Source organism: Eretmochelys imbricata, chromosome 1 (assembly GCF_965152235.1).
Source record: "Eretmochelys imbricata isolate rEreImb1 chromosome 1, rEreImb1.hap1, whole genome shotgun sequence".
NCBI classification, from domain to species: Eukaryota; Metazoa; Chordata; order Testudines; family Cheloniidae; genus Eretmochelys; species Eretmochelys imbricata.
Window position 1 is genome coordinate 43,456,993 of NC_135572.1, and position 22,062 is coordinate 43,479,054.

Here is a 22,062-nt window from a genome sequence, read left to right on the forward strand (position 1 = left end):
AAGCAGGAAAGCCTTAACTACTTTAAAGCTTTGTTTTGAAAGATTGGCCTGAAAATAGTTTATAGAGCTAATTGAGGTTAACTGGTAGAGATACAAGTCAGACGTTCTCAATTGTTTATTTATAAAAATATGTCTGTTCATATCATGTGATGAGAGTAGGGGATTGAATCAGGACTTCTGATTATGTTCCTAATTCTGCACATGATCTTGACTGTGACACTAAAATTATATGCCTGAGTCTACCTGTGTGTAAAATATTTGCTGACAGAACCTCAAAGAAGTGGTGTGAAACATTTAATATTTCTAAAGATTTTGAAATCTTGGTATGAATGACTCTGAAGTATAAATGCAAAGGACTGTGATTATTACAGCAAATGACAGTCGAGTAGGTATACTCCTGCATTGTCTGTATCAGAAATGTTAATATTCTTGATGTTGGGAGCTCTCACTGTACACTGTAAAATATGTCTTAAACTGCACTCAGAACACCTAATTTTGGCTAACCACTTGGGTCAGAAAGGGATAACCTTTCTGTGTTTTCTTAAATTCATTTTATTTGTGTGCTTAAGACATAGGTACATGTGCTTGACCCTCCTGTTGAAAGTAGGTCCAAAAATTTAACCCTCATATCCTTATTTGTCCTTATTTAAGGAGAAACAAGAACTAAGATCTCTTTTTACCCTGCTCCCTTTTGTTGTAGCCTTACCTGGCTCCCTCCCTCCCACCAAGTTGTCCGACCCTCCTACTCATCCACATGTGCATTACAGAGTTCCTCTTCTTGCCTCAACCCTGCCAACTTCTACATCATTGGCTAGCTGTTTTCTATTTCTTCCCATGATGACAGGGTAGCACCAGCAGTATGAGGAGATGTGGCAAGGCTCAGATGCTGCCAAGTGAAGGAGGAAGTGGTTCCCAATTAGGAGGCACCTCAGCCTTCTTCCCTGGCCACAGACCCTTTCTCCTTCCAGGACAGTAGCTCCTGCATAACATTTTAAAACCACTGGAAACTGGTTAGATGCCTGTCAGGTTAACTGAGGTGGACCACTATGTGAACATTTGTATGATACAGTTATGTGGTCATGGTAAGACAATGTGTACTGTAGTTGTACATATAGTTATATTTCGGACTACTTCCTGTAATTGTGCTGCATTTGGAAGCACAATTGAAGTCAAGTAGAGTTATATGTTTTGGGGGAGAGGGGCGCAGGGGAATTAATGCCAAGAAATGAGTGGTATAACTGAAGAACAAGCAACTTTGCCTTTACCTTTCTTTGTTCCTAATATCCCTCCGACTGACAAACATTGATTTGACACTGAACCCAGGCATTACTTGTTATTACAAATCACTTAGCCTCATAGACTAAAATGCATCCCCTAACTCAATGAGATGGCCATAAAATCTAACTCAGACAAGACTAGACATGAGACAACAGTTCAGGTAAGGGAAAGTGGAGATTATTGAATGGGGAGGATTCCTGGAAGAACTGTGGTTGAAAGGAAATTGAAAGCAAGACAGGAAGCTTGACCACCAGGAAATGGATCTAAGCATGGACACACCATGAGTGAAGATGCAGTGCTAAGAGTGAGTGGGGATTTAGAATGTAGTAAGGAGAGAGGATTGTAAGGAGAATAGAGAGTGAGGGGAACCATAGGAAAAATGTGAGCAGCGTTTGATTAATTTCAGTAATATAATCCCTTTTTAAAAATTCCTGGATCCAGTTTCAAAAGATGTCATTCAGTACCCAGTAGCTGCATCTTGCTCTTCGGCCTTAACATTTGAAAAGGCTGGAACTTTCTTTGATAAGCTGATCAAGGAGTGCAACAAATGAAACCCACTTTGATTTATTAACTGAAGCCTCCAAGACCTGGATAAATGGAAAGGAAAGTCTTTCTTTCCTGAGTCTTTTCTCCCTCAGGTCAAAGAGGAAGTCTTTAAATTAGTGTTCAGTCTTAAAATCAACTTCAGTCTTAAACTGCAACTTCAGTTTTAAAAATCAAAGAAATGGTTATGACCTTTGGTTTGTGTCTTTATAATCTGAGTTGTAATAAAATAATTAGTTTAATTGTCAACGTTTATCAAACTTTTGTAATTATATGAATTCTCATTGGTGTTTTTTTTTTAATTATCCCTCCTCCCAGGGTGTTCTAGCATAATAAGTGTGTGCCCCCAATGAATCTTCAGTTGGTGATCTGTAATAATTAGGATTGTACCATAGTTTCTGGAGAATCTTCATGAAGAGACTATTGCCTTTTGTCTTTAGAAGACCAGAATCACATCTTGAATCCATCTGTGTAGCAATGCGATGACTTGCTGGCATGGTGCCTCCTGCTGGTTGTCTCAGGAATTAGCTCTCCAGCATACAGAGCGCCCTCTGCTAGCCAGGGTCTCACCTGCTGCTGCCCCCCCTCGCCTCCCATGTCCCTCCCAGACCCCAGTGCCCCTGCACCTCAGGGTTCTGCCCCAGCAGTATCCCCACTCTGGGTCTCCCCTCGCAGGGGAACTCCCAGCCCTCTATCCCCACCTTGCCTCAGTGGCTATTGCCAGTCATCATCTAGCCCCCCCACTCACTGAGGCAGACTGCAGTCTGTAAACCACTCATCACTGGCAAGGGGATCAGACCAGCTGCCTCTGCCTAACCCTAGGCTGCACCTCTGCAACCCTGGTACCTGTTTTGGCTTTTATCAAGGCGCACAGCCTGGGGATTTGCCAGGCTGGAGCTCCCCAGCTCCTCATTCCTTTCCCCAACCCTACTGTACTCCTGGTACCCTGATCTCCCAGGCAGTCCAGTCCTTCTCTCTCTACAGCTAGAGAGAGACTGACTCAGCTCCTGGCTCACAGCCCTTTTATAAGGCCAGCTGTGGCCTGATTGGGGCATGGCCCCAGCTGTGGCTGCTTCCCCAATCAGCCTAGTCTTTCACAGGAGCGGGGTAACTGCCCCACTACAATCTGCTTTTGCAACATCATGCAAGGGACCAACAGCATGAGAATCCTAAATTCCACATGTATCAAGTCATTCTGTGGAGGAAAACACACTAGCAGAACAGGCCTCAAAGCCATGCAGTGTCTGTGCTAACAGATCCGAGCACAGTGAGCTCCTTGGGCTCAATTCACCTTTGCCTTCCTCCTTGTCATTTACGTTATATTACATTATATTTACATTAGCTATAACATCACTGTGGTCTTTGTTTGGATGTTCATTTTAAGTATTCTAAAGTTAGTGACAATCCACTTCGATAACTATAAAATCGGGATGCTTTGAAGTGCAAAATCTGTGAAATTCTCTACACCAACCAATAAAGCATGGAAATATGGTAACAATCAAAATGATTTATGCAGTTTGAAAGCAATATTATAGTTTCTAGGCATAGTGTTGACTATCTCCTATGTCCATCACTGTAGTTTGAGGTAGCTGCTAAAGTAAGAACAATGTTTGTGCTATGAATTTTTTTGTAACAAATGGGAACAAAGTTATAACAATACAGATAAAACAGTGTCAATACTTAATATATTACTTCATTAGTATTAATTGTCTTCTATAAATTGCTGCACTAGAATGTCAGATCATTTTTATTTTTCTTATCGGTGTTGTGACATTTCATTTTCAAGTAATGATATTTTTTCATTAGAGACATAATAGGCAGAGAACAGTGTTAATGAAGCATGTAGTACATAAGAGTTTGATAATGTTTTTACAGGGAAAACCCTGAAGCCAGTTTTATAAACTTGACTTAATTAATAACATCATAAAATCATTAGTTTTCCCTTCTTTACTTTTCCCAGAAGGCTTTCATTAAAAACTTCATTTTTTCTTTCTTTCTTATTTTTAAGATAGGAGCCAAAATGTATTTCATCAAGATCTCTATACTGCAGAAAAATTATTACTTGCATGACTTTAATCAATGTCCAGCTGGATAGTGAGAAGCAAAGATATGATACAAGAGTAATTAATAGAAAGAAAAATTACAAACCTCATTGAAGAATTTTAGAGGTGAATCAGTGTTCCTAAAAAGGTTTCAGAGTAACAGCCGTGTTAGTCTGTATTCGCAAAAAGAAATAAATTGGTTAGTCTCTAAGGAGCCACAAGTACTCCTTTTCTTTTTGTTCCTAAAAAGGAGAACTTACACTGTCCATTCCAGGAGGAAAAGTAGAGTTTTGATCCCAGTAAAGTAAAAGGGGTATTTAAATTTTAGTGACTCGATAGATTTCATAATTTCAAGGCATAACTTCTTGTTTTATTTAACAGTAAGCTTCAGTTTACTCAGATTAGCCACCATTTAGAGAACGACAGGAGGCTGCCAATAAAGCACTGTGCAGACTTAATTGATCCTTCTTTCCCTGTTTCCTCTTGTTTTGATGCATGGCAGGTGTGTATTAAACTTGTGTAACTATTAGTCCTCTGTGATACCATAGTGTACTTGGATGTACAGAATAGTGAAACCTTTTTAAGATATAAACAATAAAAATTGAAATACAGGAGAAAATAAAGAAAAATAATGTCAGTAGCAATGCATTTGAGATTAAAGTTAATTAAACATAATGAAATGCAAATTAACTCCGAAAAAATTAAACTAGTCATTATGGGCAAGATTCTGATATCCAGACTCCCATTGAGTAGTAAGCATCTTACTGTGCAAGAAAGTCCTACTGACATCAGTGGAACACTTACAAATTAAGGTATCACTCAATGGAAGAGTTTTGGACTGTCACTGTATATCATTTTCATATTGATCTTTCTCAGTACACAAGAAATATTTTACATTGTCCAATTTCAGGAAAGCACTGAAGCATATTGACTTCAAATTCTGTGACCTTTTTGTGCACTGGTTTGGTCTGGAAAGGCATGATGGTGCGCTCGGGGCAAGGAGTCTATAAATTTGTGAAGCCACCTGTTCATTCCCTTCTTTCATGTGCCATGGAGAAAACAGGAAGCTTTGCATTGCTCTCAACATGCTCATAACACTTGCAATTCTGCAATATGAAAATTATTATAATAAAATCGCATGCTTCAGGGCTTCAGCCAGTTGCTTGCAACAGTTAGGAAGCGATCCTCCTCCTCCTCTCTTTTCCCCCACCCTCAATGCACAATTGGCCAGAAGTATATTTGTTTGTTTGTTTTTGTCTCCTTTCTCTGAAAAATCAGGGATTAGCCACAGCTAGAGATGGGACACCAGCTGGGCATGGATACCAATGCTCTGCAGTTGCACAGAGAATCCTCTTTCTTAGCATATGTCTACACTACAATTAGACATGTGCAGGGCTGGATTAAGGTTATGAGCAGCCTAAGGCTAATAGGAGGGAAGGGCTAAGTATGAATTACATATTACAAGAATTATGAAGTCATCAAACATTTATCTACTTACAAATTAACAAGTTTATTTTACTCTCTCACTACTATCTAACCCTTTCGCTACACTCAATTCTTCAAACAGATAGTTCTGAGTAAGAGGTAGCACAAGGGATGCTACGCTGTCCTTCTTTTAGGCCTCCTTCCTTCTAGGTGGTGGAGTGCTCATCTCTATGAGGAAGAAGACTGCAACATTCCCCATCCTGCTCACCTCTTTCAACCTTGTGCTTCTATCCTCAGCTCTCCACATGACACAGTGCAAAGCCAAGCCCTGCAGGTGTTTTCCCCAAGCTATGGGCTCTACACCACATACCCTATCTCACTCTGACTGCAGTCTGGGAGGCAGCCAGCTTTTATTATGTAAAAGAAAACCACTCAGGTGTAAAATCCACTGAAGTGGAGGAAGTAGTAGTGGGAAAATTACATTGGGTGGCATTGTATTTTAGGCTGTCTTGCTCTGAAAGCTGCCTCCCAGTGTTGTACTGGCTGAGGATAATTACTGTTTCCACATTGAACCCAAATATTATTTGTGGGACGACACCCAGTTTGTGTAGTTAATCTACAGTGATTCACCACATCAAGCCATTCTGTCACTAAGCTCTTCCACAATTAGAATCATAGAATAGAATCACAGGACTGGAAGGGACCTTGAGAGGTCATCTAGTTCAGTCCCCTGCACTCATGGCAGGACTAAGTGTTATCTATTCTAGAATGTGTGATCAGTAGCTCTGACATGAGGTTCTATGTGCACCATCGCCATATGGTTTGCATTTGTTTGTTTTAAGCTTTCTATAAGAAAAAGATAACAGCTAGAAATGACACAGATCTTCAGATGGTTGCACAGTGCTAATGCTTACCACTTCTGTACTATGTTAGCTCTTCAAAATCACTGTACAAACATTAAACAAACTTTCAGCTTTTGAATGACTAGGAGTTAGCAAAACAGAGCTATTCCCTGTTGTGTTCTCTGCCCCGCCCCCAAACAAAAAGATTTCACTGAAAATCTGCATCTTAAAAGAACCATTAAGGATCGTTCAAAAGAACAGTCCAACCAAGGCTGCTGTAGTGACAGCCTTGTTACATCAGGTCTGGTGTTTGTTTAAGGCTGGTGTAGAATGAAGGGAGAGCTTCCTGTTTCGTTTGCATGTGTAAATCAAGCAGACCTTGCTTATTTTTTCCCTTAAAGTGCTCAGAGTTTAGGGGAGGAAAGTGAATGAGATTCTGGTTATACCAGGTGTGGAAAAGCAGAAGGACCAAAATCTATTCTTGTGAAAAAATCTGTTCTCTCTGAAGTCAATAAGGTTACACAGGTGTAACTGTCAGCAGGAATTGGCCTGTGTTCTCATTCCCTTCTCGAATCACACACATTCCATTCTTACCCAATATTTTCCACTTGGGAAAGAAGTTAGTTTGAATTGGGGCAGAAAAATGAGGACTAGCTTAAGGTTTATTTAGCTTTACAGTTTTTGAATGAAACTCAAAAGAAATGAAATGTGAGGTACTTTTATGATGGATTGAACTGCTGGAGAATCAGCAAATGGACAGAACCTGCCTTTAGCCTATTCAGCCAGTCTTTTTATCATAGCCTGCTAAGAAGTGGATTTAAAATCTTCGAGGGAGAGGGGATGGAGAAACTTGCAACATTGTGGGTTGAGCTTCCTCCAGTGCTTTTGCAACCCCTTAAAAGCACAACAATGTGTTGGCCTGTGGAACTACACTGAGCATAAGGAAAGAACTTGGTTGCCTGAGCATCCCAGTACAGAAAAATACATCAAGGAAAAAAATTGGATTTCTTTGATTTTTCGTACAGTTCAATACAGTATTGAATACAGTGCACCATAAATCTGAAGCCCCTCGATGGAAGGTCCTGTAAAAGTTAAAGTACTGGTATACCAAATGGGATGTTTTGTTTTGTTTTTCCTACAAATGTGTGGGAATTTGTTCCTTATACATGGGAGCGGCATTAGTTCTGGCTGGAGCTGGATAGAGTGTGTGCAGGTTCTGTGCAAGCTTCCCTACTGCTCTGGTACTGCCTCTTTCCTGCACCACACCCTCGCCCTGACCCCGACCTCCCCTCCCCCCAGGCACTCACCAGTTGTCCAGAAATGGGACCCAGCACACATAGAAGATGACAGTGATGGGCACTAGGACCCAGGAGTCAGCGTCCTGGAGCTGCCTGCTAGCCTCAGCTGAGGAGAGGGACAGAGGGAGCTTCTTCCGTCCCTGACAGCTAAGCAGACCTCTGGAGGAATTGGGGGTGGGATATTGCCTGCTCAAACTACACCCACAGCTGGCACAAGTTCCTGTGGTAAGCAGATTTTTAGAGTCCAGTTACCAGTGTTAACCGGATACCTAGCAGTGTGTTCCTACAGCACAGGGAGACGAGAGGGAGGAAAAGCAACAGGCTGCCGGCTGATTTTCTTCCAAGCCACAGGGGGCTGCTTTGCCTTTCCTGCTGGCAGAAGTGCTCCAACAGGGCTGTGTGAACAAGCTCGCTCCCTCTCACCCAGACCCAGCCGTGCCCCCTTGCTGACCAGTAGGTCCTAAAACTAGGAGAGCCTAAGGTTAATCCAGCTCTGGACACATGCGGCTGTCTCTTGCCAGCTTGTTCAGTCTAAGGGTCTGTTTAACCGTGATAAAGAGGCTCGGACTTGGCTGCAGCCTGAGCTCTGGGACCCTCCCACTTCAACTTCTTGGACACCACTATCAGCTTCAACAATGGAACCCTACAGACAACTATATACAAGAAACCCACAGATCACCACACCTACCTTCACAGATCCAGTAACCACCCAAGACACACCAAGAAATCTGTTATCTACATCCAGGATCTCAGATACCGCAGAAAATGCTCTGAAAAGAAAGTCCAGAATACATGTCTTAACACACTTAAAACTGACTTCACCGAACAAGGATACTCTACGAAGGAAGTAGATCTCATCATGGAAAGAGGCACCCACATACCACAGGGAAACCGTCTTCAATACAGGGGAAAAAAAACACTGGCCTTCAAACAACCCCTCAGCTTCAACAAGGTCATCATCACAAGCAAGTTCCCCACAGGGTAGGTCACACCAATTCAAAGCAGCAGCAGACACTGTCAAAACAACAAATGCAAAATCTGAAGACATATCTCCACTGCTACGATGGTAGATACTCTCCAACCACAGGTTTCAGAGTAGCAGCCGTGTTAGTCTGTATTCGTAAAAGGAAAAGGAGTACTTGTGGCACCTTAGAGACCATTACAACAACTTGTAACACACCCATCTGCCTACTAAACCACATTGTCTTACAACTTCAGAGGTGTTAATTGGTTAATTTTAAATGGTCTCGTACAACATGTGTGAACTCCTTATGCTTAACAATCTGTCCCACCTTGTATTTAGCATGAACACTCTAGTTTCCTTCTACAGACCTGAAGAAGAGCTCTGTGAAGCTTGAAAGCTTGTCCCTTTCACTTTTACTCGCAGAAGTTGGTCCTATAAAAGTTACTCATTTTGTCTCTCTCATATCCTGGGACCAACATGGCTAAAACAATACTGCAAACATTCCCACATACAGACATTACACACACTTTCTCAACTTCCCCACCCCCAAGAAAATCAGTTATTTCTCTCACAGGCTGGGAAGAGAGGAAGGTAAGGAATTTGTGACAATGTGTGACCATAAGTATCTCTGTACTAATTGCATATTTTGATCTGCGTCCAAAATGTGATTTATGTGCTTGATTACTGGCAATGTTGAAATGATTAGTGGCAATGAAACTATGGGGTTTCAAAACATAAATCAATGTTAAAATGCCAGTAGTGACCCAGGTAGACCCAGCCTACCCCTTGCTCCTGACTAATGAAGCTGTACACCAGCCACCTCAACAGCACCAAGGAAAGATTCAACTACAGGCTCAGCAGGTGCAGAATGACAGTTGACTGTCATTTTCATAGATTGAAGGTGTGACAGTTGGATCACAGAGACCTCCATGGGACTTCCACCTGATGTGCTAAGACTACCTCTGAGCCCATTTTCCCTGCCAGCTTGGGACTTCAGTACCCTGTCTTGCTGAGATAGACATGCTAGCCTGCTGCAAACACAGACCCAGGTATGAATCATGTCCCCCAGAAGCTGCAGACCTAACTGAAAACGGCTTAGAAAGTGCTCCTGTCTCTAGCACCCAGATACCCAGTTCCAAATGGGGTCCAAATCCCAAATAAATCTGTTTTACTCTGTATAAAGCTTATATGGGGTAAACTCATAAATTGTCCACTCTCTATAACATTGATAGAGAGATATGCATATCTGTTTGCTCCCCCAGGAATTAATTACTTACTCTGGGTTAGTGTATAAGCCAAAAGTGATTTTATTAAATATAAAAAGTAGGATTTAAGTGGTTTCAAGTAACAGCAGACAGAACAAAGTAAGTTACCAAGCAAACTAAAATAAAATGTGCAAGTCTAAGCCTAATACAGTAGGAAACTGATTACAGATAAAATCTCACCCTCAGAGATGTTCCAATAAGCTTCTTTCACAGACTGGACTCCTTCCTAGTCTGGGCCCAATCCTTTCCCCTGCTACAGTTCTTGTTAGCTCCAGCTCAGGTGGTAACTAGGGGATTTCTCATCACTGGAACCTCCTTTGTTCTGTTCCACCTCCTTATATAGCTTTGGCACAAGGTGGGAATCTTTTGTCTCTCTTTTGTCCCACCCCTCCTTCTAAATGGAAAAGCCCCAGGTTTAAGATGGATTCCAGTACCAGGTGACATGGTCATATGTTCTGTGAGACCCCAAGCCTTCATTCTTCCTGGCCTGACTCACGGGAAGGCTTGCAAGTAAACAGAGCCATCTACAGTCAATTGTCCCGGTTAATGGGAGTTATCAAGATTCCAAACCGCTATTAATGGCCCACACTTTGCATAATTACAATAGAACCTGAGAGTTATATTTCATATTTCTAATTTCAAATACAAGAATGATACATTTAAACAAATAGGATGACCACACTCAGTAGATTATAAGCTTTGTAATGATACCTTACAAGAGACTTTTTGCATGAAGCATATTCCAGTTACATTATATTCACACTCATTAGCATATTTTCTCAAACTGGGGTCCATGAACCCGTGGGGGTCCCTGATGGTATTTCAGGGGGCCTGTGGGCCCCACTGATCGACTCCTCCCCCTCCCTCTATCTCCTGGAGGCTACTGAAGCCAAACCAGGAGATTTTAGGTGCTAAAAGTCTGGTGGTGTAGCGGGGCTAAGGCAGGCTCCCTACCTGGCCTGTCTCCTCACCACTCCTGGAAGCGGCCAGCACATCCTTGCAGCCTAGGGGGGTAGGGGCGCAGGCAATGGGAGTTACAGGTGCTCTGCCTGTGCGCAGGGGCAGCGCATAGAGACTGCCCTTTCCCCCCGCCCCCCCACCTAGGAGCCGCTGTCAGAGAGATGTGCCAGTTGCTTTTGGGAGCCACCCGAGGTAAGCGCCACCTGGTCAGAGCCCACACCCCAACCCCCAGCCCAGAGCCTGCACACAAACTCTCTCCTGCACCCAAACTGCCTCCCAGAGTCCGCATCCCGCACCCCCTCCTGCACCCCAACCCACTGCCCTAGCCTGGTGAAAGTGAGTGAGGGTGGGGGAGAGCAAGCAATGGAGGGAGGGAGGATGGATTGAGCAGGGGGCGGGAAGAGGTGGGGTGGGGCCTGGGGGAAGAGGTGGATTTGGGACAGGGCCTGGGACTGAGCGGCCCTGCCCGAAATGGGTTGCTAAAGTTTGAGAACCGCTGGCCTAGTGAATGGAGGGAGTGGGAGAAGCAGTAGATGTGATAAATCTTGATTTTAGTAAGGCTTTTTACACAGCTCCACATGAGAAATGTGGTCTAGATGAAATTACAATGAGGTTGGTGCACAACTGCTTAAAAAAACGCACTCAAAGAGTAGTTATCACTGTGAAACTGGGAGGAAGTATCTAGTGGAGTGCTGCACAAGTCTGTCCTGGGACAAGTGCTTTTCAGTATTTTCAGTAATGACTTGGTTAATTGATTGGAGATTATGCTTATAAATTTTGTGGATGACATCAGATTGGGAGGGGTTGCAAGCACTTTGGAGGACAAGATTAGAATTCAAATTGACCTTGATAAATTGGAGAATTGGTCTGTAATCACCAGATGAAATTATGTAAAGACAAGTGCAAAGTACTACACTTAGGAAGTTAAAAATCAGTGCACAACTACAAAATGGGGAATAATTGGCTAAGCAGTGGTACATCTGAAAAGGATCTGGAGGTTACAGTGGATCACAAGTTGAATAAGAGCCAACATGTGATGCAGTTGCATAAAAGGCTAATATCATTGTGAAATGTATTAACAGAGTGTCATATGTAAGACACATGAGGTAATTGTTCCACTCTACTCAGCACTGGTGAGGTCTCAGCTCGAGTAGTGTGTCCAGTTTGGGGCACCACACTTTAAGAAAGAGAAATTGGAGAAAGTCCAGAGTAAAGCAACAAAAATGATAAAAGATTTAAAAAACATGGGCCAAGAAAAAGTTGAAAGAAATGGACATGTTTAATCTTGAGAAAAGACTGATAACACTATTATCAAAAGGATGGTAATCAATTCTTCTTCATGGCTATCGAGTTTAGGACAAGAAGTAATAAGCTTAATCTGCAGCAAGGGAGATTTATGCTAGATGTTGGGAAAAGCTTTCCAAATGTAAGGATAATTAAGTACTGTGATGGGGCAAGGCCAGATGGCTATAGAAAAGTAGTGGGAGATAGATATATTAGCTCCAGGCTAAACAAATCCCTAGTACCAGGACAAGTTAAATGGCAGCTGCTCCAGGTCAATTAAGACACCTGGGGCCAATTAAGAACTTTCCAGAAGGCAGGGAGAACGCTAGGTTGATTGGGACATCTGAAGCCAATCAGGGACTGGCTGAAACTAGTTAAAAGCCTCCCAGTTAGTCAGGTGGGTGTGGATGTCAGGAGCTGTGGGAGGAAGTTGTGCTGTTGGAGAGTCTGAGCAGAATACACCATAACAGGCACAAGGAAGGAGGCCCTGAGTTAAGGGTGAAGAGCAGCTTGAGGAAGTGGGGCTGCTGTGGGAAAGTAGCCCAGGGAATTGTACATGTCATGTTTCTAAAAGGTCAGCTACCATAGCTGATACTATTAGGGTCCCTGGGCTGGAGCCGGGAGTAGAGGGCGGGCCTGGGCTTCCCCCTTTGCCCCCCCCACCCCCGCCCCCCGATTAATCACTAAGACTGGGAGACAACAGAGACTGTGCAAGGGAGGATAGCTTCTCCTCACCTCCCTCCCTGGCTTATGATGAAAATGGCTCAGTAGACTGTGACCCTTGTCTCTAGAGAGAGAAGGGGTACATGGAGGGTCACAGTGAGCCTCTGAGGCTAGTGAAATCCGCCAGGAAAGCTGGAACCCATGGAGAGAAGGACAGAGCTTTGTCACAGTACTAAAATAAGTTATCAATGGAAGTTGTGGACTCTCCATCAGTGGAGGCTTTTAAGAACAGGTTAGACAAACATCTGTTAAGTATAGTCTTGATATACTTGGTCCCATGTAGGGGGTGGACTAGATGACCTCTCTAGGTCCCTTCCAGCCTTACATTTCTATGAGTCTATGAAATGGGAATGATAAAGAATTGGCCTGAATGGGGATAGGGATGGAAATTGTCTAGGCTGTTACAGGCTTGCCCACAAAGCAACTCTTGGAGATCAAAATAAAATATGTTTTAGTGATTTAGGAATCTGTGAGTCTGTTAAGAAGGGTAGTTGCCATTTTGAAGAAGAAAAACACAACCCCCCTTTGATCTTGACAGGAGTCATTCTCTTCAACAATCAGCCAACTCCAAATAGATTCACAACTGGCAATCTACATTTCAGGCCAGACAGTGCCAGACAAACCCTCTGCTTTGACTCATTTTAATGTGTTGATAGGATGGCCAGTCCACTGGATGATTTTTTTGGCATTCGAAGTCTGAAAATATTTTTCAATTAATTTTATGTGGTTTAAGAAGAACGTGATAGGCAGCATTTGTAAAATGTGGAGCCAGAACTGCACTTGATGTGTAAACAGCTAAGGGATTGTTTTATGAAGAGCTTATTCTCCCTAATAATGAGGATGTTGCAAACATATCAATGTCGTCAGTATTTTTGTTAATTAAGGAAGCGATATTACATTTATAATGATCAAAGATCCTTCATATGTCCGCCATTACCATAGTATCTTCACAATTCCTAAATGCCTTTAGATGACTCACAAAGTTGATAAGAGTGGATTTTGAATAACCTGGTGTTACATGGCTGATTATTTATGTATAGAGTGCAAGAAAGGAATCATTATGAAAGTTCACTTAATAATCATTTATCTTGTCAAATATGCTTTTCAGGTCCTAAAATGGTAGAAGTCCATGGTCAACAGTTTCAGATCAACTCCGTAGATGGCAAGCCACTTTTTACAGTGGATGAAAATGAAGTTTTAGTTGGTACAGATAAACTTCGAATCACAGGTTCGTAATAGACATTTAAGAAATGCCTGAAAAATGCGTTTCCACATATAACTAAAGCAAAACCACACATAGTTCATCTAAAATAACATTTACATTAAACCATGTGCCTGTAAACACAAGTTCTATCTTTACCTCATTAGGAAAGGGAAAATTTGAAAATGTTCTGACCTTTATCAATAAATTTAATTGCTGGGTTAGGAATGTCATTAGCATTATAATGGGGTTTGCATAAACTTCACCCTAAACTAACTCTTGTGGGTAGCAGACGTTGTGCCTGAGCTGTTTTTCTCATCCATTTCTTATTTTAAGTACACATGGTAACTGATAAACTAAGACTGAGGGAATCCTGCATGGTCTTATTTGTGTAACCATTTGGATTGAGAATTCTACATGGAACTTTTGCCCAGTTCTGCTGTAAAACAGTGATTTTTTTTATACCTTCTTTTAAAGTGACAACATGCTCTTATTTCCCCTTGCCTTTGATATTTACACCATAGCACTTTATTAAGTATAGTGCATTTAAAATGTCACTTACCAAAAGACAAATTTGCCTTGGACGTTATCAGATCATGTCTGAATAGTTCTGCACATTAACATTAATTCAGAACAGTAGTTACTATGCTTTCATTTGATAGCATACATAAAGACATTTTACTTTGCTCCATTGTAAACTAGTACTTACATGACCTGTAGCCACTAACAACATTTTCCAGGTCTAAATTGCTTTAAAATGTACATATTAAAGTTCAGTTGCTCTGGATTTAAATTGGAATAATTCATCAAAGAAAATACTGACATTGCTACGTAACTTACTTTCAATTTCAGTTTCCATATTTTAGAACCTAATTACAACTGCCATATTTAACTTGCTTTCATTATTAGTACTCTAAAAACTTGAGGTCTTAATTTTAATGGATCAAGGCAAGTTATTTCACTGTATAAAAATATAACAGTAGTAGTTAGTGTACAATTAGCACTTCTAAGACAAATTTAAGTTAAAATATATGTGTTCATAAATTATGTTTATTCCTCAGGGTTATATCTTAAGATTTTTTGCTTTTTAACTTAATTGAAATTACAACTTTATTTAACCAGGAAACCACTTCAAATGATTATTATATGCCCATGGGACACCAAATTTTAACAAAAAAGCATGGTTAGCATGTTTAGCAAAGATATGAAAGACTGGACAATTGTTAGTTGATTTTGAAAAGGACTATCTGTGCACAAAGTCAAAATCATACATTTATTGAAATAGTGATGTTAAAATATGTATTCTACTCCTCTTTTAATCTTCTAGTTGGCAAAGATAACTATGCAGTTTCATAGCTAGTATGTAGACATACAGTATAAGGCTTGATTCCCTTTCACATCACTGAAAATCAGGAGCAAATCCATTAAAGTCAATTAAATTGTTCCAGTATAAAAGCTGTATAAGTGAGAGGACAATCAAGCCCACTATAACAATTTTTAAAATAAGCTCTTTTAAAGTATTACTTGTTCATTAAAGACAATGTTATTAGTTTTGTATAGAATGTTGAGTAAGCTGTGGACACATGATACATGCAGGCTTCAAAAACACATCAAGAATATTTTGCAATTCTTTATCTTTATGTACAATATAGTGACGCATCTTCACTTCTCTTTTCATCTCTTATATACCTTATTCATCATCATCATCATCACTCCCATAACCACATTGGTCGTTGGGGCATTATCGTTGATGAGCAATCAGCCAATTGTCTCCACCCCTGACAACTGTGTCTCTGTGAAGTCCATTCCTGTCCACTCTTTTATGTTGTCAATCCATCTCTTCTTTTGTCTACCTCTTCTTCTCTTCCCCTGTATTGTCCCTTGGAGGATGATCTTGGATAGGCCAGATGATCTTGTTACATGGCTATATCACTTCAGCTTGCGCTTCTTTACGGTCATCAGGAGGTCTTCATATGACCCAGCGCATTGGGTGATGTTGCAGACCTCTTCATTAGTGACATGGTCAAAGTAGGAGATGCCCAGGATTTTACGGAAGCATCTCATCTCTATTACCTGTATTTTCTGTTCAAGTTCTGCTGTAAGGGTCCATGTCTTGCACACATACAGAAAAATGGAGATGACCAATGTGTGCAGCAGTTTCAGTGTGGATTCCAGGGAGATGTTCTTATTCCTCCAAATTGGCTTTAGCTTTGCTTAGTTCTTGCCGGAATTTCTGCCTTGGATCCTTCATCAGTGATTATTGCCCCCAAATACTTGAACTGTTTCACTGTCTCCAGCTCTTGTCCACTGACAGTGGTATGTGAGCTGATCCCATCACCTTTGTTTGTCATCAGCTTGGTTTTCTCTGCACTGATTTCCGTGCCATTTTTTATGGAGGTTTCATCCAGTCATTTCACAAGGTTGGCAATTCATCTTTGCTGACTGCCAGGCCATCAATGTCTTCAGCGAAGCGAAGATTTGAGATTGTTCGCACTCCACCCTCCCCCCCCCCAGTGCTGACTGTGCATATGTGATCTTCTAGAGCATCAGTCATTATGCACTCCAAGCAGATGTTGAACAGTGTGGGTGAAAGAAGGCAGCCTTGTGGACTCCAACAGTGGTGCAAAACCACTCTCCTATTGTGCCATTGTCAAGAACTGCACTGCTGGCCTTGGCATACAGTTGTTTAATGGTAAGAATAAGCTTATGACCAACATTGTACTTCTTCACGTTTCCCAGAGAACTTCTTGCCATACTCCGTGAAACGCCTTCTTGAAGTCAACAAAGAAGTGGTAGATGTCCTGCTGGTGTTGTAAGTACTTCTCACATAGAACACAAAGGTTGAAAATCTGTTCTGTGGTACTTCTTCCAGCACAAAAGCTAGCCTGTTCTTCAGCGATGATATTGTCTGTTTGGCTTCAATCTGTTCAATAACACTTTCAACATCACTTTGCTGGAATGGCTAATTAAGCTTATGGTCCGTTAATTTTTGACACAATTGTAGGTTGTCTTTCTTTGGCAGAGTGATGATTAGTGACAGTCCACGTGTAGGGCCACTCATCAGTCTACCAGATCTTGTTGTAGATCTTGGTGAGTACATCTATTACTATTTCTCCTCTGAATTTCATCAATTCATCTGGGATGTTGTCAATATCTGTAGCCTTTCCATTCTTGAGTGATTTCACAGGTGTCTCCACTTCATGTAGTGTTGGAAAGTTATCCTCCTCTGTTGAATCTGGGCTGTCTAAGACACTAGGATCTCCATTTGTCTGGTGGTTGTATAGATCAGAGCAGTAGTTTGTCCACCTATTGATGATGTCCCTTTCTTCTGTAAGATTGTTCCCTTCTTTGTCTTGAATTGCATTAGCTTTAGTCCATCTTTCCTTTGTTAGATCTTTTACAACCTGGAAGGCTCGTTTGCTATTTTTATTATTGATACACTCTTCAATTTTTGAGCATTGTTTTTCAGTCCATATCTCCTTGGCCACCTTCATTCCTTTCTTGATCTTTCTGCCCATCGCTTTGTATTTATCAGCTCCCTCAGTGCTGTTCTTGTCTCTCTTTAAATTCTCTTCTGATGGCACACATTTATAGTATTTAGTTTCTGACCTATGGTTTTGTCTTCTTACGATGTTTCCCAAGGATGTCCATTGCTGCCTCATTCCTTACAGCGTTGAAATTGTTGGTCATTGTTTCTACATCTTCCTCTAGAGCAAGCAGCGAGCCAAATTTTCTGCCAATCATTGCTTTGAATGACTGCAATGTTTTAGTCTCTGAGTCTTTCTAAGTCAAACTTGGTTCTGGTGAACTTTGGCCTGACAATTTTTCTTAGCCATAGCCAAAAATTTAGTATCACAAGGTTGTGATTACTTCCAGTATCAGCACCAGGGATGCTCCTTGTTTTAGGTTGGTTAATCCCAGAACAAAATCGGTTTTGCACCATGATGTGGTCAACATGGCACACACCTAATGGTCTACATCACAGCCAGATTGATCATCTGAATGCTTTATGCGCTCCTAATGTGTTTGCAAGAACCAGATTGTTATAGCTGGCAAACTCCAAAAGTCTCAATCCCATCTCATTGGTTACCGCATTACAGAAAGGACCACAATAATCTCACCAATTTGCCTGTGCATCAGTACCCACTTTAGCATTCCAATATCCTTGTACAATCTTTCTTGTGTACCTTATTGATGATGTCATGGAGCTGATTGTAAAAATCTTCAATTTGCTCATTGTCATAGTCTGTTGTAGGGAAGTAGACTTGTACCACTGTGATATTAAATGGTACTGCCTTTAGACGGATAGAAATAAGCCTACTGGTCCCTGGGTGGCATCCTAATACTGAATTCTTGATATCTTCATGCACAAGAAATCCTATGCCATTGACATGTTTGTCCTCTCCACTGTAATAGAGTACATGGCCTTCTTCTGTTATACTTCTTCAAAGTTCTTCCATCTAGCATCACAGATTCCTAGGAGGTGTCAGGTGTATTGTTCCATTTTTTACGTGAGTTCTTTCAACCTCCCTGTTTGTCTCAATGTCCTTACATTCCATGTGGCTATGGTGGTGATATCTCTTCCCAGGATCCTCTTTGTTGGAGTTACACCAGTAGTATACTTGTCGCGTCTGCCCTGGTGGGAGACAGATGGCACGGTCATTATTAACCCGGGCTGCAATCAAACTGGTACGGACATCGTTGACTTGCTCATCATATGGTGTGTCTTGTGCAAATTTCTAACCTGACCAAGCCCATCCCTGTCCAGGCAGCCCCCTTTTAGTTGCCTCTTATGACATGCAGGAGGAGCAGTGGGCCTATTCTGTCCCCAGACCCACAACTCATTAATCACTCATTAGGAAAGCTGACTGTCTTGCAACTAAAATACAGCATAGCAGAGGATAAAAAATCATTTGTAAATTATAGTAAAATTATATTTCAGAAAACCACATGATTATTCTGAGAGTTCACTGAGCAGCCTAACTCCTGAAATCACCTTTTTCTCATCAAGCTTGAGATGTTTGACCTAGTACTGTCAGAGTTATAGTGCCAGACAATTCTCATGGTGATCAAAAAAACAAAACTAAGGTCCAAATGACCCCCACTTCTGTGCTACAGAGGGGAGCAAATATGCAGAGAAAAAAAACAGGTGGATCCCTGTGCAGGTAGAAATATAGCTATGCAGAAGGTTTCACCTCCACTCCAGAGCTTGACAGATAATTGGCCTGAGACAATACTGAATCCAAATAGTTTGCTCTCTGGGTCTGATCTTCTGTTATCCTGCACTTTGTGTAATCATTTATACCAGTGCAAAGTAAGTGTAAATAGGTTTTACACTCACTTTGTGCTCACCTTTGCATTGGTGTAAATGACCCGTGAAGAATCGGCACACGAGACTCCCCTCTCTGGAACAATAGTGCATACCTTGGGGCAGTAAACCAGTGGTTGTATTGCTAATAATGCTTTTGAGCTGCCATGACTCGAGGGGTGAGGTTGCAGTGGAATCCCTAGGAGTCCCTCTAAAATCTGGTTGGGATGCAGGGCTATAGAAAGTGTGCTTTCTGGCCTCTCTTGATCATGCTGCACCCTTACATCCCAGTGCTGCAGTTTAGGGAGCAATGTACAGAAGGAGAAATACCTGCCATAGTAGTTTAGAGTGAGCCATGGAGTGGCGGCCAGGGTCTGAGCACTACCTGGAGATCTGTGACCCCATGTTCAAGGCCCATGATTCCTCATACCACTCTTCTGATCTTTGTATCACTGGCAAACTTTATCATTAATGATTTTGTTTTTTCCAGGTTCTTACTAAAAATGTTAAATAACATAGGGCCAAGAATCAATCCTTGTGGGACCCCACTAGAAGTAGCCCCACTCAATGATTATTCCCTGTTTACAATCACATTTTGAGACTTATCAGTTTGCCAGTTTTTAATCCATTTAATGTGTGTCATGTTGACTGTATGGTACTAGTTTCTTAATCAAAATACCATGCAATACCAAGCAAATGCCTTCCAGGCGTCTAAGAATATTACACCAACATTTTTCCCTTTATGAAACATACTTGTAATCTCATATAAATATGCAATGTCACAATAGAGTTTCCAAGGCAATAATGCATAAGTGTTATAGATAGTGCATGGAGAGGTGAATAGTTTTCTGTTAATAGTTTGTTTTTTGTATTTGAAATGTAACCTTACATTTTAATTTCCTGGCTTTCAGATGGGTGTGTGTGTGTGTGTGTGTGTTAAACCATAGTTCTCAGTTACATATTTTCCTCTTAAATTAATGATACATACTAAAACCTTCATTTCAGCTTTGCTCAGTTTGGGGTTTTTTGGTTTGAAAAGAGTGCCAATATCCATGCTGAAAGGTGATAGTCAGCAATACCTCTTAAAAGTTTTGTCTAATGTTGGCTGTGGTTCTAGCTGATAATCAGACAACATTTAGCATCGCCAAAAAGAGCTATTTTTCAGAGTGAACAAGCTTACATCCAAATGCAAAGTATAAGTGGAGCAGACACAGAGATAAGTTACCAAGTAGCACAGGGAAAGCATGAAAATGCAAGGAAAAACACACCAATATTAATGCAGAAACAAGTGCACCAATACAAAGCAGGGAAGACAGACAAAATGCAAAGGAAGACCTGTAGATACTATGGAGAAAAATATAATAATGGAAAATGCCCTCCATATGGCAATAATTGTGGCAAGAGGAAACATGTTCTTGCTTGCAAACAGAAAAGAAAAGAAGAATGCACCATATTGAGGAAGCAAGCAGTGGCTTACAGGATGAACCTTTGCATGTATATGACATTAATGTAATGCAAAATAGCAGAAGTAAATGGTTTGTAATGCTCAAACTCTCACCAGATGCAAAGACAAGGTAGGAGCACATAAACAAACAGGAAATTGAATGCCAAATAGATAGTGGGGCATCAGTGAATGTGCTGGGTAACAAAGACTTCCTCATTATTATGCAAGAGAAGGAAGCAAAATTGCAACCAACTAAAACTACATTATAATTATACGATGTCATGATCATAATCCCACCAGGATAATGTAAATTGCAAGCAGAATACCAAGACAAAGTATATAAGCTAAATTTAAGGTAGTACAGATAACACAGAAGTTACTACTTACAGCTAAAACAAGTGAATTCATGCATGAACCTAGTGACACTAAATCTAGGATAAATTATTTATTCATGCTACAGGAATTCAGTCAGCCACCTGAAGGGGTCAAGAAGGTATCCCCCCGTGTATTCTGGTGGGTGTGGTTTGGTCTCCTTCCTCTGAAGCATCAGAGATTGCCGTGGATGGAAATGGGAGACTGGACAGGGTGGACTAGTGCTCTGAGGTGGTACTGAGGATCTTTTATTTCAGGTGATTGGCTAGCTGTTCTTGCTTGTGTGCTCAGAGTCTAACTGATCACTGTATATGGGACTGGAAAAGAATTTTCCCTCAGGTCAGATTGGCAGTGACCTTGGATATTTTTTTTTTTTTTTTTTTTTTTGCAGTCGGTTGCTGGGGGTCACTTGGCAGGATTATTGGAGTATAATTTTACTTAATAATTTCCCTGCCATTGCAGGGACCTCAGATGTTGGTGCACCTTAGTCCATCCTAATTTCTCCATGTGACACATAATAGTCTAGTTTCCTATGGGCTCTAATACTTTGGTCTAATTTCAGTTATTGGGTTTAGTGTGTACATGCTGGGAGGTGTTGGTGGCCTGTGACATACAGGAAGTCAGATTAGATTATTTGATGATGCCTTCTGGCTCTAAACTCTATGACTCTGTGATTCATACAATAGACACACAAGCAAAACAAAAAACATGTCCAGAGCAGATAATCCTCTGTGGCAACCCAAGAGCAAAGCTGTTAAAAGATTGCCATGATGTTTCTGCCTCACTTCCTCTGCCATTGCATTAAGAGAAACAAATAATGGGAGTAATAAAACAAATGGAAAAAGAAGGCTAAAAATAGAAAACATATGGAAAAAAAGACTTCGCTAAAGTCAGAGGGTCAACAAGTTGGATAATCAGTGTAGTAGCTGTTGAGAAGTCAGGAAAGTGATGCATTTGCATAGACGCTGGCAACCTAAACAAAGCACTAAAAAAGGCTCACTGCTATCAACCTGTAAGCGCAGAAATGTCCTGACCTGGCAACAGCAAAAATAGTCTCAGTACTTGATTCCAAATATGGATATTGGGATATGATAGTGGATAAGGAATGCAGCT

General features: G+C 41.2%; 1 protein-coding gene across 1 annotated transcript in view; it reads left to right on the forward strand.

The window, feature by feature from the left end:
- Positions 1–22,062, forward strand: part of SGCG (sarcoglycan gamma) — a 94,867-nt gene that overhangs the window by 38,190 nt on the left and 34,615 nt on the right. Inside the window, exon 4 of the mRNA XM_077806105.1 lies at positions 13,733–13,852. Within this exon, the coding sequence (XP_077662231.1) occupies positions 13,733–13,852 (120 nt within the window). The remainder of the gene's footprint in view (positions 1–13,732; positions 13,853–22,062) is intronic.